This window comes from Scleropages formosus, chromosome 25, assembly GCF_900964775.1.
Source record: "Scleropages formosus chromosome 25, fSclFor1.1, whole genome shotgun sequence".
Classification (NCBI taxonomy): domain Eukaryota; kingdom Metazoa; phylum Chordata; class Actinopteri; order Osteoglossiformes; family Osteoglossidae; genus Scleropages; species Scleropages formosus.
In genome coordinates this window covers 17,993,708-18,012,133 of record NC_041830.1, presented here as the reverse complement: position 1 = coordinate 18,012,133, position 18,426 = coordinate 17,993,708, and the positions used below count along the sequence as shown (strand labels likewise).

At 56.4% G+C, this 18,426-nt stretch overlaps 3 protein-coding genes across 3 annotated transcripts; all 3 read right to left on the bottom strand.

The window, feature by feature from the left end:
- Positions 1 to 1,050: 1,050 nt before the first annotated feature.
- On the bottom strand, positions 1,051 to 6,999 carry cherp (calcium homeostasis endoplasmic reticulum protein). The gene is made up of 18 exons (XM_018730988.2): positions 6,815 to 6,999; positions 5,715 to 5,888; positions 5,405 to 5,577; positions 5,122 to 5,259; positions 4,876 to 5,027; positions 4,673 to 4,784; positions 4,483 to 4,572; positions 4,178 to 4,379; positions 3,864 to 4,009; positions 3,247 to 3,748; positions 2,911 to 3,152; positions 2,688 to 2,821; positions 2,375 to 2,461; positions 2,193 to 2,291; positions 1,945 to 2,073; positions 1,784 to 1,863; positions 1,471 to 1,656; positions 1,051 to 1,307 (listed from the first exon to the last, which is right to left on the bottom strand). Exons 1-18 carry the CDS (start codon positions 6,831 to 6,833, stop codon positions 1,270 to 1,272), a joined length of 2,703 nt encoding a protein of 900 aa, XP_018586504.2. The 5' UTR covers positions 6,834 to 6,999; the 3' UTR covers positions 1,051 to 1,269.
- A 957-nt stretch (positions 7,000 to 7,956) lies between these two features.
- Positions 7,957 to 10,852, bottom strand: LOC108921386 (retinal homeobox protein Rx1-like; the record flags this gene model as incomplete). The annotated part of the gene is made up of 3 exons (XM_029248995.1): positions 7,957 to 9,208; positions 9,398 to 9,618; positions 10,726 to 10,852. Coding segments are annotated over 3 exons (795 nt in total), but the record flags the coding sequence as incomplete, so codon positions are not given.
- Positions 10,853 to 13,876: 3,024 nt separating this feature from the next.
- On the bottom strand, positions 13,877 to 18,256 carry LOC108921524 (complexin-4-like). The gene is made up of 5 exons (XM_018731014.2): positions 17,275 to 18,256; positions 16,577 to 16,666; positions 16,240 to 16,425; positions 15,011 to 15,098; positions 13,877 to 14,898 (listed from the first exon to the last, which is right to left on the bottom strand). The coding sequence occupies exons 1-5, from the start codon at positions 17,397 to 17,399 to the stop codon at positions 14,674 to 14,676; spliced, it is 714 nt and encodes a 237-aa protein (XP_018586530.1). The 5' UTR covers positions 17,400 to 18,256; the 3' UTR covers positions 13,877 to 14,673.
- Positions 18,257 to 18,426: the final 170 nt, after the last annotated feature.

The window sequence follows — 18,426 nt, the reverse complement described above, 5'->3', positions numbered from 1 at the left end:
CATGTTTACTCGCCGCTATGTTGTTGGTCTTGGCCACACGTGCTCCCCATTTACACTGCGCTGGCACCTCCTCACGTTTCCCAGCAGCCTGCTTAGAGCTTCCACAATCAGATGGAGGGAGAGTGAGCGCAATGGAACTTGTCCTTCGGGGGGGACAGGGGACAGTGGACGACAACCACGGTGGACACTTCTCACGCCTGCAGCTGGCAGCGTTACGACAAAAGTGACCTCGTGTCAGTAGAGCCTCTTTCAACATGACGCTGAGCCGACAGCGGCGCGGACCAATGAGACGCACACACACGAAGCAGAGGGAGGACGTGTGCTTTCAGGGACCTTCTGCCTTCGACCGCTTCCCGCCCTCGGCAGGGAGCCAACCCTTGTCCAAGGACACACTTTGAATGTTTTGTCAAACAAATGGGCTCTACTGCCTTCGGAAGCAAAGACGCCACCGCGCTTGGGCAGAGGAAACGGCAATATGCGACAAAGGACCGTCAGGACGGCTGGGGGGGATCGTCGGTGCCCCGCTGCCCACCCTGCGGGACTTGTACGAGTCCAGAATGAGGAAGCGGGCGACCAAAGTCATCACTGATCCCACACATCCTGCGCACAAACTCTTCACGCTTCTCCCCTCTGGCAGGCGTTACGGAGACACAAGAAGTTTTTCCCCTCGGCCATCACCCTCGTGAACAGTTACACTCACCTAGAGCTCTCCTAGCAGTACAATATATCCCATTACTTTTGAAATTTGCTTATTATTTATTACATTTTTTGTATTTATACTTTTTTCACTCTAAATATGCTATTTATTTATTCATTCTGTGTGTCAGCTGTCTGTCTTGTCTATTGTCTGTAATACTGAAAGCACTAAAGCAAATTAGTCGTGTGTGTCTGCACACCTGGCAAATAGCACTCCATTCTGATTCTGAATATAAGGAACTGATACAGTAGCTAATACATCCCAATTACTCTTCCTGAGCACTTGTCACATTCTCCATCACAACAAAACAGCAGCGGTGTCTTTCAAAACATTTATTTCACCTATATGGAGGGGACTGTGGGATGGAGTTTACAGAATGAATGCAAGATCTTAATTTTAATCTCATTCCTCCAACCTATTTTCCTTTTAAAAAGACAAAATACAAAATAACAAAACTGTACATGGTGACTAGTATGGATGCAGGGCCTGACACTGATTTCTCTGAGAAGACAATCCAAACTTTGAAGGCAAGATGTCAGCTTCTCCAAGGTGGTCGAGAGGGCTCCTCGTCGTCACTTGGGGGCCGAGGGCTGCGGCGGCTCTCGATTCACTGCTCGTTTCCGTTACAACAGTAGAAACAAACAAAAACAAAATTGCCAAACAAAAACATCAGTTTCGCTAAGGCTGAATCCAAGAATGGCTTTAATGAGAACAAATGAAAGGTAAGAGCGATGCACGTTTGCCGGGTATAGGGTGAAGGCTGTGAGGCGTACCGTCCTCCCTGGCCATCATGCGGGCGATGAAAGTGTGGCTCTTGTTGCGGCGGTAGTTCTCATATGGGTCGTCCAGCGACACCCCAACGCCCTTGTACTGGTCCCACTTGTCTCGCACGTCACCCTCCTTCACCGGGTCCCGGATCCCTTGCTCTTTGGCCCCCAGCCCTCCAGAACCGCTCCACCCTACGGTGTACACACACGGCCCCATTGGAAACACCCTTGTTCCCCTGTCATTACGTTCACTCAGCTGCCCACACAACCTATCTGAAATACCGTCATAAAGGCCTGTCTGGCTGCTCTCCACACTTACCCATCTTCCTCAGCATCCGGTGGCCCTTGTTCTCCTCACCCAGCCTCTGGTCTTGAGCGCCACTGAGGCCAGATGTGGACCTGAGAGAGTGACACGGCCCTCACATGGCTGCTGCATCTGTACATGTTCTCTACTACCCCCTAGTGGTCCGGAGGACTTACGGTGGAGAAGAAGTGCGAGACCGGCGCTGGCGTCTCCGGCTGGGGGAGCCGGACCTCGAGCGGGAGCGGGAGCGGGAGCGAGATCGGGAGCGGGAATGCGAACGGGAACGTGATGACCGAGAGCCACTCCTGATGGGGAGAGGGCACAGTTTTCTAAATTACCAGAGGATGCATTCATACCTGTGCTTCGACATCTGAGAACATCACACGTCCGGGTCTGCTGATGACTCTGTGGCGTGTAGCCTTACCTGGACCTGGAGCGGGAGTAGGAGCGCGAGCGGGACCTCGAGCGAGACTTGGACCTGGACGAGGAGCGGGAGGATGACCTGCCCCGGCTGCGGGAGCGGCTGCGGGACGCAGTTGCAAACGGGTGAGAGGGCTGTGGTTGCAGTAGGCCGGTCCTCACACACCAGTCAAAGCGACAACTCACCTGCTCTGCTCTTCTTGTGCCTTCTTCTTCCTCGCTCGCATCTTGGCCCTGAAGAACTCGTAGAGGCCATTCTGTTCCCAGCCCTCGCTACCCGAAACAAACAACCATCAGCAAAGTACCGTGCAGAACCAACAGCCCCAGCGCCAGCACCGACCCCACATGACTCCCTCGGGAGAAGCTGTGAACCTGTAGTGGCAGACAGCGCCACCCTAAGGGCTACAAGTACACAATGTCTGTGCCTCCATTTTTAGGAAGCCCCCACATGGCTCCCTAACCCAGTGCCGAGCCCCTCCACACATGGGCACGGAGATACCTGTTCCTGGGTCGCTCGTGAGATGGTGGGCTGTAAAAGGCCTCCACAGCAGCTAGTAGTCTTTCACTAGGGGGCATGGGGGGTGGCAGACGGATGTCCTTGGGGTCCAGGGCCTTGTAGTCATGGTCTTCGAGCTGAAAACAACACGTTACGCTCAGAAAGCGTACCTTCCGGCACGTTCTCGCATGGGGGTGGCACCTAACCAACCAACCAACAACCTCACCTTGATAAGAGGCGCCATGAGGCCGGCCGGCAGGTCGAAGTACGGCACGTTGGGCACCAGGCTCGGGTCGTCCTGACTCACGTGGGAGGGGGCCTGCCGTCGGCTGTGGGGGGCCTGGCCATTAAAGCCACGGGGTGGAGGGCCAAAGTCGGGATGCTGCGACCCCCCCCAGGGAGGGGGTTCCGATATTCCTGGCGGGGGGATCCTGTGGCTGGGCGGGGGATGTGGTGGGGGCCCCAGATCTGAGCAGGGAGGGAAGAGAAACCTCATCTCACCCTCAAAAAGTCACAGCACCCCTCTCAGGCCTGCAAGGGGCCTCCACAGAACAGCGCTTACCTGCTGGGTAGTCTCCCTGTGGGTACTCGAACCCGGGGGGCGGGTACGGCGGCGGCTCAAAGTGGTGACGCGGGGGGAGGTCTTCCTGCATGAAGCGTGGCGGGAAACGGCCAAAATCATGTGGAGGTGGAGGCTGGTTGAATGGTGGGGGTGGGCCTCGGAACGGTGGGGGTCTCTGCATCCTGAACGGAGGCTCCCTCTGGCCCCAGGGGGGGCGCTCAGGCTGACCGCTCCACGGAGCCTCGCGTTGGCCACTCCAGGCAGGCGGCGGCGGCTCGGGCTGCCCAGCCCAGGGTGCGTTCTCCCTCTGTTCGCTCCAGGGGGCGTTCTCGCGTTGCTCACTCCAGGGGGCGTTTTCACGCTGGCTGCCTTCACGCTGGCTGCCCCAGGGGGCGTTGTCACGCTGGCCACCCCAGTTGGGGTTCCGCTGCTCATTCCACGGAGCCTCATGAGACCCCCAGGGGGGGCAGGGCGGTGGAGGGTGAGTGGGGTCAAAGGGGGGCTGGAACACAAAACGGGACAAGTAAAAGCTGGGTACGTACACATGCACGCGCGCACACACACAGTCCATCTGTAAAGGCCGGTTCCTCCATGAAGTAACCATTAGTACCACATACTGGCTGCTGCTGAGGCCACGCCGACAGGTTGCGCTGGGGGTCAAACCAGCCGGGCTTGGGGGGCGGGATGGGGTCGCTAGGGTCACGGGGGGGTGCTGCAGCAGACATGGGGTTCCGGTTCACCTCATAGTCACCTTTGACCTCACCTAAACACAACCAGGAGCCACAAGTCAGTGTGAGCAGTAGCTGCTGTGGACACAAACACAGCTGAAAGGTAAAAACTCAAGTGGCCCTACATATAATAAGAGTAATAACAGGGTAAAAACAGACTTTAAAACACTGTTTTTTGCACTTGACAGAACAAAGAAAGTCACCATGCTGAGTGGTTGGAACAGGCCCCTCCCTCTCCCCTGGGGTCGACTGCGCAGCCGACACAGGCACCGTGGCCGGAGCAGACTGCTGCTGCCTGAGGCTGATCACCAGCTCCTGGTGCTGTGCCTGCAGGGCCTGGATCTGCTGCTGAAAGGCTGTCTGCACAGGCTGCACCACGGCCGCAAACTCTGTGATGAGCGAGGCCTGGGGGGGGGGGGTATGGGAGCACAGCGGCGTGAGCCATTGGAGGAGGTGGTGCAAGATCACACTAGTGACTCGCTTTTGTGGAGGTAACACAGGTGCTCACCTGGTATTGGCCCAGGCCCAGGGCAGGACTTTGTAGCTGCTGGATTGTGGTCTCATCAAAGTAGCCATTCTTTTCCCAGAGCTGCAGCAGCTGGAGGAAGAGAGAGAGAGAAAGAGAGAGAGAGTCACGCCAGGGTCTGAGCTCTCGCGAGCAGCCGCTGAGACTCGGTGGCGGACTCGCTGCAGGGTACCCGTGCAATCTTCTGCTGCTTGTCCTCCTCCACAGCCAGGAAGCTGGTGCAGTAGATGGGCACAACCACCTTCTGGAGTGCTGCCAGCAGGTCCCTCTGCTGCTTCCTCTGGCTGTAATTAGGAGAGCAAGAGTCAGCAAGGGAAGCTAGAGGATACGCCCCACCACCTTAGGGGTGGAGCCTAGCACCAGCCCAATACTGACCAGTGGTGCAGCACATCGTTGATCAGGTAAATGAGGTGCAGCCGCAGCTGGAAGTCAGCCGCGCTGGCCGTAACGCGGTTGCGGAGGTGTGCTGCCATCAGCTCGCAGTGCTGCGATGACTTGGCGTTGCTGAACATCCAGTTCTTCCCTGCCTGTACGGAGCGAAGCATGATGGGTAGGCAAACAAACGAACAAGGAGACGACACGATGGCCGAAAGCCTGGTACGGGAGCTGCGGCCCGCGTACCGAGATGGCGTCCTTGGTGCAGGTGTCGATGATGGGCTGCAGCAGACTGTCGAACTCAGCCATGTCCAGCTGCGTCTCCAGCTGCAGCTTCTGCGTCTGCTGCTCCAGAGCGAGGGCGATGGCGGCAGTCACTTGCTCCTGAGGTGTGCAACAGCACCGAGTCAGCCACAGCGCGTCCAGAGCAGGCGGCGCAGCACAGCACAGCGTGAAACAGGTGTCCACTGACCCTTAGGTGCGCTACACACATCTCATGTTTTATGGTTGACACCTGCACTGCGCTCACCTGTCTCAGGTTCTGGAGGTGCTGCTCCTGCTGCTGCAGGTTCCACTGGCTCTGCTGGATGAGTTCGTCCACCGAGGGTGTGGCCAGAGGAGGGGGAGGGACAGGGGGCGGAGCAAGTGGGGCCATTGGAGGCGGGGCATCGGGGCCATCCTGTCCAGGCTGTTTGCAGAGCACTGCGGAGGGAGGACAAATGTGAGACACAGAGGCCAGCAGCTCTTACTGTTGAAAGTGCAGTACAGTTTATAAGGAGGCCCATGATGTGGTTTCGCACCCCTACTGCTCAGATGTGGTCAAAAACTTCAGTACGTACACTGCTGCTGTTCAATGGCCAGTTTATACTTGTAGTAGGCAAAAAAATCGCCGCCAAAGAGGAAAGAGAACTTTGGGTTTTCCTTCTGCTTGTCCATGGTCATCTTCTCGAACTCAGGCCCATTGCGGGCCACAAACTGCGCCAGCTTGTCGATGACATTCCTCAGCTCCTGGTCTGGGGGAGAACAGCGCAATGACCACTTGAGTGCTTTCTCTCTCACGCTCACACACACATTCATGAATGACAGCATAACTGACAATCGAGACGTTCAGCAGAAAAGTCAAAGTAGATGAAAAGTTCAGAACCTTTTCTGGGCCACAGACCCTTTAACTTAAGAAGGGATGAAAGACAAGGACTGAATACATTTGGAGAAAAATTAAACTCAGCTTATTGCACTGAAAACTGATCATTTTCATGCAGAATTACTTCATAGCTGGTAGTGCAGTGGTTAGAAATGCTGACTTTGGACCCAAAGGCTGCAGGTTCGAATCCTACCTCCAGCTATAGGACATAACATACATAGTCTTTACCCTAAATTACTCTAGTAAAAATGAGCCAGCTGTATAAATGGGTGAATAATTGTAAGTAGATTAATGAAAGTGCAATATTTTCTGCTAGACTAGTATAGTTTAAAAGGCCAGCATCAACAACTTCTCCTCGATCGTGTCTCCTGAACAGTTAACTTAAGTGTGTGCGAACGTCCATAAGGACAAGTGATGCGATTCGCTGCCTCCTCTCCTGTGTGTGTCTTCTGTGTGTGCGCGCGCGGTGCAGTGCGGGACCAGCAGCAGGAAGAAACGTTTTTATTCACATAATAATTCAGGATCTGTGAGGAACTGAAAGGAAGGAGGGGGGAGAGAGAGAGAGAGAGAGAGAGAGAGAGAGAGAGAGAGAGAGAGAGAGAGAGACACACTTCATTCGTGCAACTCGCAGCAATCATAATTTCCTGAACAGAACTCGTTTCTCCGCTTAGTTTAAGTTACTGTGCTGGACGGACACAGACTCAGTCTGACTGAGAGAAACACTAACACCGCGCCGCCATTGTTGCCGCCGCCATCGCCATCATCATCATCATCATCATCATCACCGTGTTTACAGACCTTCTGGAGGCGTCGCCATCTTCGCGGCCAAAAGAGCGCGATTCTCGCTCTACAATCTCAACGGGCGAATCTTTACTCCTTCGCACAGACCGGTGTGAAAAGCAAAATCACCGGCGTGACGCGGTAGCTGCGCTGCGATGTTTTAGCTCGCTGTTCGCATGCTTCGCGTTCTAGCGAACCGGAAACCGCGTCCTGCTCTAACGGACAGCGACACCCGCAGGGCGGGAGGACAAAGTGCGCTCAACGCGGGCGTTTGGCACAACGGACAGCGACACCTGCAGGGCGGGAGGACAAAGTGCGCTCAACGCGGGCGTTTGGCACAACGGACAGCGACACCTGCAGGACGGAGGACGGAACGCCACGTGCTCTCGGGTACCGCACGCAGCGCCGCTGGCTCAGTGTCGGAGGATGTGCTGAGAGTGCGAGAGTGCGAGGGTGCGAGGGTGTCCAGCTCACACTGTGCAGTGTAAGAAAGAGTGCAGGAGCGCTTGAGTGGAGCGGCGCCTTTCCTTCCTTGTGGCGCTGAAGAGTCTCTGCAGGGGAGCATTTGTGTCAGACACCAGCGGATGGGTCCTGCTGTCACCGTGGGCCCTTTGCGCTGCGTACCGCGAGCAGCCGTAGCACAGCTGGAGGGGACCGGCTGGCCCTAGCCCTAACCCTAACCCTTACCCCCCAGAGGTCTCTGCTCTCGCTCCAGGGTTGTGTGTTGAAGGGTTTCCGTACCAGATGCACATTGTGTTCTGGCGCCAGCCATTAAACTGCCCCCCCCCCTTCTGCCGCCGCCGCCGCCGCCGACCCCCCCGCTGACCCCCCATCGACCTCCCTCCCACATGACCCCCAGTGATGTCATGTGAAAGAGCTGTGTCTCACTGAAAAGCTTTTTTCATCAAACCCTATTACTTCCGCTTCTTTCCCTTATTATCCTCACAGCGCAGCACGTCTTCCCTTTCAGTGTGTTATCTCCAGAGAGAGTGTGTGTGTGTGTGGACCCCCGGCCAGGACTCTCCCAGCAGCCCATCTGCTGGACATGCAATTGAGACTGCGCTGATGCAACCGCAGCTGGACGATCGGGCTCCGAACATGTGCTCCAGCGACAGCGACGGGGGGCAATCAGGAACAGCTCCGCCCCCCTAGAGCCCCCCAGAGCCCCCCAGAGCCCCCCATGGCCTGATTGATTGGAGCCTCATCTCCTTAACGGGCTGGTGGGAGTGGGAGTGTGACCCCTGTGTGTGTGTTCGCCCGGTTGCGGGTCCTTAACCGTTTCCGCTCCTGCTGCTCACCCTTACAGTCGGAGCCTCTTTCGGTCTCAGACACGAAATAAGAACGAAAGCGTTGAACTTCGTCACTTCACCATCATTTGTTTATTTCAGGTATCTGGGTTCGTCACACAACACGGCCCTCGGTCCGGACACGGTGAAATGAGAGCTGCGCACGGCACACGTGGCTGTGGGTTCGAGCTCCTTATTCTCCACCCGCAGGAGGAACCGCGCAGACTTTGGCTTCTCGTGGATGCGGCGTGACACCGGTTCCTACGTGCGTGGACACTGCCGTCCCGATGCGCTTCGCTGGCAAGACGAGCGGCGGGAACGACTCGCTCTGCAGTTTCTCGTTGTGGGACCAGCCCGATTGTCTCTGACCGCTGTGGACCCCCCAGGACGGTCGTCACCTCGACCAATGGCCACCGTCACCCAGAGTGACTCCCTCCCGTGCCCCAGACGTGCTCCCAGCATCCCGAGCGCCGTCGCTCCGTGTCTGGCCTGCAGGTCATTGCAGGGCACGGCGGACAAAACGTCAGCGGGTTTTCGCGTGTAGCCCGTGCCATGTTGCCATGACAACAGTAACAACAATGGGAATGCCTGCATGAAGCGGAGCCCGACTGTCCAGTGGAAGAACGGACGTGTCGCTCAGCCCGCGTGTGTCCCTCCTGCGTGTCCCATGTCCCCCGTGTCACATGGGCTGCCAGGTTTTGTCCACAGACTGTATGTGCTCCTTGGCCTTCATCCTGAGCGAGGCGATGCTGGAGCTGCGCTGGTCCACCTCCTCCAGCGGGAACTTGTCAGAGAAAGTTCCAGAACACTGGTAGGGTGTCACGGGCTGCATGCCCCGCCCCACCCCCGGGGGGCTGTTGAGGAAGGCGTGGCCTGGGTACGAGGGATGCGGGCCCTGGGCGGAACCCACGAAGCTGGGGACGCAGTGCGTGGGTGCCCCCCCCGAGAGCGGCGAGCCCAGCCAGGGGTCTAGGGGCAGGGAGGTGTAGCTGATCACGGGTCCGACGCCGGGGTGGGGCATCGGGGGGCGGCTCAGAGACAGCACGGGTGACTCGGGCAGCTTTGCAGCGCCGGAGTCCATCTTCTCCTGACGCCTCCACTTGGCGCGGCGGTTCTGGAACCACACCTGGACCGGGAGACAGCACAGCGCAGAGTGGCGCACGGCTCTCCGGGATCAAGGGTAAAGAGCGGCTGGAGCGCCGAGGAGAGAGGGGAGGCGAGAGGGGTGGAGAGCGGCGGGGCCTGGAAGGGGCGGGACCGGGGAGGGAGGGAGGGAGGGAGGGAGGGGGGAGGTGGGGCAGGGCAGGGAGCCCACCTGCACACGGACTTCGGGCAGGTGCACCTTGAGGGCGAGCTCCTCGCGGCTGTACACGTCGGGGTAGTGGGACGTCTCAAAGGCGCGTTCCAGCTCGTGCAGCTGGAACGTGGTGAAGGTGGTGCGGTTGCGCCGGTGCTTATTCTTGGGCCCTTCAGGGGACCCGTCGCTGCCCTCGGGACCCGGCTCCCGGGGGCCCTCGCTGGAGAAGAGCGCCGTGTCTGCGAGAGGGGACGAGAGCGCTCAGCCCGCAGGTCCGGACGTGTCGTTCTGCCGCACGCACACACGCACGCACACACGCTGCGACGCGTTGGTGAAATTCCTCCGTGGAGAAGTCGAGATGCAAGGAGAACTTTTCTTGTTGCTACTGGTGTTAGAACAGCTGCGTCCCGTGTGACGACGCGTGACGCTTACACGCGGCACGGTCACGCGGCAGTCAGGAAACGTCGTCCTGCGGCGAAACTCCATAAACCCGGTTCCAGCGTGACGAGCGAGGTCTGCGGGCCACGGTGCGTCCGGTTGCGTCGGGCACGCGGATGACAGCAGGATCCCGACCCTTCAGGCGGTCGCAGTCACCATCGGCGTCTGGAACGGTACGAGGGCTAACGGCGTCTGCTGGGGGGGGCACCGACCGCTCCGACCCTGACGGCTCCCTCTCCCTAACAGCGAGCGACAGCACCCAGCGGACGAGCGGGCAAAGCGCAAAGAGCGGTCGGGGCATCGCAGCCCCGTGGGGTTCCGGGGACGGGGGCCTGGTGTCGACGCTCAGAGAACGTCTATCTGTTTAACGGAACATTCCGGAGCAGTGACGAGAGCTGCGAAAGCGGTCTCCATCGACCAAGGCGACCGGGTTTCTTTGAAGCACGGGGACCGCCTAGCACTAATGTTCGCCGGCGCGTTCAGACACACGGCGTTTAACCCACGGCCGCGCTTCTGCTTCCCCCTTTCCCCTACGGTAAAGCGAGGACCCTTTGTAGCCCTGCCGTAATCCACGTAATCACCCTCCGACCGAGGGATCGCGGCGCCCGGGTCGGGTCACACGGTGACGCAATGGAACGCGTTGGCCGACGCAAAGTTTCCCCGCTCAGCGCTGCCGACAGTGACGTAACGGTGTGGAAAACGGGGTGCGGAGCTCGTGCCCCGCGGCAGCTCGCAGCTTGGGGCGCGATTCGGGTCGAACGCCTTCGCTCCAGGCTGCCGCGGTCACGAGGGCGGGCGTTCGACCGCTCTCGGACCCGCGGCCCTCCATCACCCGGAGCTCGAAGGTCGCGCCGTCACACGGGTGCGGGCAGGTGTACGAGGAGCGCGAGGGGGCGCCGCGCACTCACGGCGGAAGGAGGAGCGGTCAGCGGCGTCGTACGGGTGCGAGAGCTCCCGCTTCTCCGGCTCCCCCGGGCGCTCCACGTCCGTTCTGAGCGCGCTCGGCGGCGGCTCCCGGTCTTTGCCGAAGCCCGGGACCCGGCCGCCCGCGCCCACAGCGCCGTCTCCGCCGCCGCATCCCTTCCCCGCGTCGCGGAAGGTTCCGGAGGAGAGGCGGCCGTCGTCCTCCACGCTCGTGGCGTCCAGGGGACAGGCGCGTGCGAGTGCCGGGTTCACGCACGCAGGTGGAGACGTGTCCTCCTCCGTCCCTCTGGACACCACCTTCCCCACCTGAGAAAAGCAGGGGACAAAGTGGCTATTTTGTGGACATTCTCTGTGTTGTACCTGTGTACAGGTGTACGAAGGGGCGAACAGGTGAACATGCAGGAAACGCGTCCCAGAGAGAAGCAGCTGCGTGCTGAACGTTTTTTAAGAAGTCTTTGATATGGAATCATGACAGAGGGATCAAAGGAAAGACGCCGTTGGAACGCGGTGGGCGGTGGGGGGTGTGTCACGCGACGACTGCGCGTCTCGAACCTTCTGCAGCAGCAGCAGCTACTGCAGCCTGTCCTCCGGCGGGATGCTTTCTAAACGCGTGAAAGGACGAAGAGGGACGGAAAGTAAAGTCGAGTGGAAACGCTGCTGTCCGGGACTTTATAATTATATTCCGCGGGGCTCGAGATTTAGCAGCAGGACAATGAATTAGTTCGTGTAAAAGTTGTCATCATGTCACCGCGAGGGAAAAGAAAAGGAAAGGAAAGGAAAGGAGGTAAAAGCGAAAAAATGCTTCTTGTAAAATTCAAGCCTTTTTTAGCTCAAGCTGTACATGTATTATTATTATTATTATTGTTAATATTATTATTATTATGTCGAGAACAAAGCCGGTCTCCCCCTCCGACGCTTACTTTTACTCCACCAGTGTAAAAAGTTCTCCCAGGCCGTGTCGCAGTGGAACTTACCTGTCCGCGCGCGAGCCACTCTCTGCGCTGTCCCACCTGTGTCCTGGAGACGCAGTGCACGCGCACACGGTCCACGGTCCCGCGGAGCTCGAGGGCTCCGTTGATGGTAGAGAGAGAGAGAGACGCGCAATAACATGCGGGACACGGACACACACACACACACACACGGACACACACACACACACACACACACACTCCTTAGCCCCCCGTCGTGCCCCCCTCCTCCCCGAAAGAGTGACTGACAGCTGTGTTCTGCTCACTAATTGCAATTACCGTGTGTGTGTGGGGGGGGGAGGAATAATGAACAATGAAGAAAAAATGAAGAAAAAATAGGGACGTGGAGAGAGAAGTCACACACCCAGTGTGTGCGGGCCAGAGGGGGACACAGGTGGGACAGAGAGCAGGAGTGGAAGAAAGGAACTTCACTGCTCGGTGAGAAGTGGCAAAAACGTTTAAAATCCATTTGTGAAGGAAGTGGGGGGGGGGGGTAGATTGCATTTATTCCTTATTTTTACCATTCTCTCCACTGAAAAGTCATGTAATCGACACTGAAATGTGAAGATACTGCACTCATACAAGGAACGCCACATTTCAGCAGAGAGCTGCAGAACTCATCGCTAATATGAATAAGAACAATTAATAAGCGTTCAACAAGTGTTGTCGTTGGGCTCCTGACGTGCGTTTATTCCTTCGCCATTTCACACTCCCATTTCTTTTAATATTTCTCAGTAAACAAACACAAACAGGTCCAGAAACTAGCAACATGTCCAACCAAGCATGTGCAGCAGGCTCTTCAGAACTCGTCGCTCTTTTTGTTATGATGTAGTAACAACGATAACTTCTGTAAGACAGGCGTGAACTGAGCACCGCTTGACACGTCACACCTGAAAAAGCGAAGCGCGTTCATCTTTTTCGTGTGGAATTACTGGCTCTTGCGCTCGCGTCAGCGCGGCACTTCCTTCGTTAGTCCAGATCGTCTCTACAGGGTCAGTGGCGTTACAGTCGGTAGGATTAGAGCATGAGCCGTCTCTCAGTTGAATCAGTTCAGAGTTGCGAACATATGATATTAAGTACTGAACAATGATTCAGTAAGTGGACGCACAGGAGAAACAGCAAAGGATTGCATCAAATGTTGCTGCTGCAGTGTGTGTGTGTGGGGGGGGGGGGCTGTCCCTAATCCTTTTGTCACTTTAAAATGCTCCAGCTTTACTCCTCCCTCGTTTGCCCTTCGGTGGAACTGGGAGCAAATTGGGGGCGAAGGTGCGGCGCGGCGCAGCCGTCAAGTCGCTTTGCTTCATCAGATGACAGTTTAAGATCCTTGATCTTTCCAGGGACAAAGCTGAGCTGCTGTGGGGGGGGGGGGGGGGGGGGGGGGGATGTGACCCCTCACCTAGAGTCACCCTGTCAGCCTCCACCACCTTTTTACCCGGTGCACACTGCACACAGGACACTGCCCCTCCCCGAAGAACAGCCGTGAGACTTGAACTGGAAACCTACTGGGTACAGGTCTAGTTCCTCCAGCGCTACGCCAGAGTGCGCCTACAAGGAGGAGGAGGACTGTGCGCCATTTCTTCTGGGTGGGGGACCTCACCCCAGTCTCCCACACCGCACCGCCACGTCTTCAAGGCATCGCGTACAAGACAAAGTCCATTCGCATACTGGCACGCGCCGCTACGTACAGACATACGGGGTCCGGGTTCCGCTTTCAGAGACACGCGAGACGTCGTGTTGGTCGTAGAAAAGCCCCACAAGCAGATACATTAAAATGTACTTTGTTTTTTTGTTTCTGTTGTCAATGTGTGATAACTGACATTGACGAACCCTGTCTGGATGAATCGTTTGACAGACAATGTTGTCTGATATGTCCCCTCCGCTGGTGTCCAGCGCAGCCGTCCCCGTGGAGCTCAGTGTGGACGGGAGGCTCAGGCAGTCCAACGGACCAAGGGACACACGGTCCACTAGAGCAAAGGGTCACACTTTGTACAACGATTTCTAACCGTGTGCAAACACAACATATTCATTTAAACGCATTAACGATGTTTAACGGACACGTTAAGATCCGCAGCCAGCGGACGTAATGAACCGATTTACCGTGTTTAAGTGTTAAGAGAGTTAAACCTGCTCCGTGGCGCTTGTCTCTGGTGAGCGAGACAAGCCGGAGCGCAGCTGGACTGAACGCCTGTCCAGGACCAGAGCTGTACGAGAAAGACGTAGTGGATGGTCGGAACGTTTGCGCCTGGAAGTGGACGGAGGTCACAGGTACAGTGTCTTTCTGGACGATAGACAGAGAGGGACAGAGTGAAGGCAGCGCAGAAAAGCCCCCACCCACTACTAAAATGATGATCACACGTTGACACCTGTCAATCAAACATGTCCATTTCCCATCTGAAATGAGGCCCCGCCCCACATGGCCCACCCACCACCTCTGTGACCCCCTGTGCTGGGCTCAGCCCCCCCAGCCCGGCCTACTAGTATAATCCATCATGAGGGCTGGAACAACTGGAAGAAGCTGTAATAGAGTTGTTTTGTCTCTCTCTCTCTCTCACACACACACACACACACACACACACACACACACACGTTCAAATTCATTTCAGCACAAAGCGACAGGACAGAGTGGACAGGTTCACATGGACATTCAGTGGACATTTATAGAGCCAGACCAAGACCATCAAGCAGCAAAGCGAGAGAGACACACATCACCCTACAGCAGCTCTCCTACCATGTAAAGTCAGGTACGTGCACACGCACACAGTATATACATACATATACACATATGTACATGTGCGCACACACACAGTTTTCCATGCGGTTCCTGAGCTGCAGCCATTGCCCTGGTTACCGCACAGCAAACTCATACAAGCGGTCACACTTCACTAAGTGTTTCTGCGAGCAAACACTTGGCGCCGTGAGAAGCAAATAAGCGGGAGCTCAGGGTTCGAGTCCGCAGAGCTGCAATCACATGATGGCGCACTTCTCCTCGGCAGCCTGCTTCGCTTCACTCAGCGTGCTTTGCGCTTTGGACTTGATGCTGTCGAAGTCCAGGTCCAGGTTCTGGATCTTTCCGAGCAGTGTGTTCTGGGCCTCTTCCTCCTCCTCGTCCTCCTCCACCATCTTGGCCAGTTCCTCGGGCAGGTAAACGTCGCCCCCGGCCATTTGGATGGTGGCGTCGTCCTGGGCGCTCTTTAGCCACGAGACAGGGGAGTAGAGTTAGTATGTCTCTCTCTCGCTCTCACACACACACACACACACACACACACACAAACACAGAGAGGGAGGAGTCGTCACCATGTACCTCTGGAAGCCGGTATTTATCCCTCAGCTGCACTCGCAGGTTTGCTCGCTCTGCCTTCCTCGTGGCAAAGTCCTTATCGCGCTGAATCCTAGAGAGGACACACACGCACGCACGCACGCACGATGCATCAGAGGCACAGAGCACTGTGGGCACATGATCAATGTGCTGGAAGACTGATTCCTCAGTCAAACCTGTCCTTAAATGACAAAGTTCTTGAGTCTGAAATGTTTTTGTCGGTTGTACCGCGGTACTTTATGTGATTTTTTCCATGACAGGAAAACACGAAATTGCGAAGAGAAGAAGAAGAAAAAAAAAAAAAAAGGTCTTCAATTTAAAGAGACATTATAGAGGTACAGGCATAAGTATGACCTGGCCCTTGCCCACCTGACCCTGCCTTGGATCTGACTGACCCCTCCTGACCCAACCTGACCCCAATCCCCTCCTGAATCCATCCACAGCCCCCCTTCCTGGTCAGCTGCCCCTCGGTGGACCTCAGAGCTCATGGGTAATCCTATAGAGGGACCTCCTTACTGTGGCATTTACTGTGCTGCACAGATCAGTCACAGCACCCAGCACCATGCTCCTCTTCCTCATTCACCGCGGTAAGTAGGGTAAGTGCCATGTGGAAACCGTGGGCCTCGTCTGCTGCCAAATCTCATTAAGTGGATAGCGATAGGTGAGAATGTGATCGGCTTTACCGTAGGATAGTTCTACCACACCGCATGTGGGCAGCAGCACTGAGACCACAGGCACCCTAGAGGCGTGAGTGACACCGACAGCTGTGGAGCACCGGGGGCTGGGCTTACGTGTGTGTGTACACGTACACACACACACACACACACACACACACACACACACAGAGAGGATGTGAGCTCAGGGGCCGTAACCTCGTAACTCAGCCAAGTGGAGAGCGCAAAGATATAAACCCCTGTTTTTACCCCCCAGTTCCACCTTCCATGGTCACAGAGTGCAGGAATGTGTAAGGAAGTTCCCCCAGACACAGAGCAAGAGTTCCCTGACCATGTGAGAACACACTTGCATTCTCCCCATTAGAGCAGAACACACACAGAGCTGAACATCGTTAACCGCAAGAGAACATCTCAGGTGGTGGTACCACGGTACAGAGCTCTGGACACAGCAAACTAATGGACGTAAACCGAACTGTCTGCAAACGGCCAATTTCAGAAAGACAGGCGGGAGGACAGGTGAGGACGGGCGTGTGGACCTACTTCTCCTCCACCAGCTGTCTCTGGTACTCCTCGAACTCCTCGCGGGACATGCCCTTGGACTGCGCCGTCTCCTTGCCGTCCGAGTCGGTCTTGGTCTCGTCTCCGCCGCCTCCCCCACCCATGTTCTTGAGCTTGTCGCCCAGCACGTGCTTCATGAGGAAGGCCATGGCGGGGGGTCCAAGGGGTCTGGGGGGGTGCGGGGACACAGGTGCTGGATGGGGCGAAGAAGAGCGCGAGGCAAGGGGACCGGGGTGTCTCTCCCTCTTGTACCGCCACCAAAACAGCTCAAGGGCTTAAGTGGCTACACGCGCCCCCCCCGCTGCGGCACCGCCCTCACCTTGGCCCAAGGTCCGATGCTGTCAGCATGGGGTCGCCATGGCTACGAGGGAGGAGTGTCGCGATTGACAGCCGGGGGCTCGACCGGACACTGCAGGACAGAGGAGACAGCAAGGAGCAGAGAGAGAGTCAAGGGAAAGCGGGCGGGTCGCGAGCACACGCTCCCCCAGTCACTGCGAGTCAGGGCCCTCCGCCTCAAGGTAGAGACCCTCCTCCTTAGTTCCCATCATTCCTTCCAACAATCCGCTCCGTGTTCTTTGCCGAGTCCCAGGGCCGAGGCGCTGCTCCCTCTGCCTTTAGGGTAAAAAAACATGGGAAAGATGGCAGGAAGATGTGACACACTCGGCCGAAGGGCTGCGACACGCGCTGCCGTCTCGCACGAGGAGGAAGTCGTCCACTGTCCAGCACTGGTCAAACTGTAGGACTGCAGCAGTCAGTTGGGGACAGAGGTGGCTGACTTTGGCTGTGACCCTAAATCAGGTCTCACTCATACTGAGACACACACACACACACGGGAGACTCCAATAACCCCCTTCCCCCAGATCACCGAAAGAACCTTGGGGACATTCAGCCAACTGCTAGTAAAGTTGTACTGAACAGTTTATTTATTCATATCATTAATGGTCACATTTAATTAATATAATTAAATTAATATAATTATCATCACTGACCCCTCTACCCCCCAGCTGACCCACTGACCTTGGGAAAGAGTCCAACAGGTGCAGAGAGAAGGGACAGTGACAGAAGGCGGACAGGAGGATTTCAGCTCGTAATCCCGTCCTCTGGAGGTGCCATTGCCATAGGAACAAGACCCGCAATCCCATAATCCCCTTTATCCATGTCTTTATTACCTGCTCAGTGCAGCTGCTTTCATGTCTGTGCCTTTGGAAGAACAATGAAGAACAGCAAAGAACACCGAGAATGAACGTGTTTGTGTGTGCCGGGGGGGGTGCAATGCTGAACACAACACACACACAGCAACATGGTTGGAACACTTAAGCACCCGCTGCACCCTTGCATAAAGTAAAGATGATCCTGCTGTACGGGTAGATCTCACACACACACACACACACACACACACACACACACACACACACACACACAAAGGTCACTTCATAAGTCTTGTTGTGGACACATGCACCCCCCCCACTCTGCAGGGAGAGGTTCTGAGATAGACTGTGGACCAGGACAGGGGTGGTGGTGTCCATAACTGTCCCCTGCTGGAACCAGTGCACTAGTGTGTCAGAGCCTCAGGTAGTCTGACTGCGGATGTGTGGAAACCCAGCGGCGGCAGCACGGTGGGAAAGAACAGGAATAAAAGAAAAATGTGCCGAACTTCGTCCCAAAGTCTAGTTTATTCTGGACTTCAGTGTGACGTTTCGCCGCAACATTCATCACTTCCCGCTAGGCGGAGTCACATCTTCCGCACCGAAGGGGTAAGGATATCGCACCATTTGAGGTGCACCTAAAAACATTAGAGGAACAAGTAAAGTAGTGGATGCACACAGGTGCTGCTCACTCCAACGGTTAGAGCGCCCTCGTGACCTTTGACTCAAGCCACATAAGGCCTCCCAACAAAACAAAGATGAGGTCTGAAGGAGCTCGTGTTCATGCTAAAAACTGAACTCTACACACCAGGAAGTGTGTGTTTCATCTGTGTGTGTGTGTGTGTGTGTGTGTGTGTGTGAGAGCACGTACTCTCTCTGTATCTCCCCCCTGCACATTTCCAGACAAGCTCCCAACACCGCAAGATGAGTGTATCCATCAGAGGCAGGTCTCTGTTGGGGGGTTGTGGTGTCAGCAGTCAGCCTCGCCCATAGACCCCCCCCCCCCCCCCACTTCACCCTGGGA

Coding starts and splice junctions, on each gene's coding strand:
- cherp (XM_018730988.2), bottom strand. Junction 4,010..4,177: donor TGTTCCAACCACTCAGCATG/GTGACTTTCTTT, acceptor GGTTGTGTTTAG/GTGAGGTCAAAGGTGACTAT. Junction 1,864..1,944: donor TCTCGCACTTCTTCTCCACC/GTAAGTCCTCCG, acceptor TCACTCTCTCAG/GTCCACATCTGGCCTCAGTG.
- LOC108921524 (XM_018731014.2), bottom strand. CDS start 17,399: ATGGGATTGCGGGTCTTGTTCCTATGGCAATGGCACCTCCAGAGGACG. Junction 16,426..16,576: donor GCATCGGACCTTGGGCCAAG/GTGAGGGCGGTG, acceptor GCACCCCCCCAG/ACCCCTTGGACCCCCCGCCA. Junction 14,899..15,010: donor ATAAATACCGGCTTCCAGAG/GTACATGGTGAC, acceptor TCGTGGCTAAAG/AGCGCCCAGGACGACGCCAC.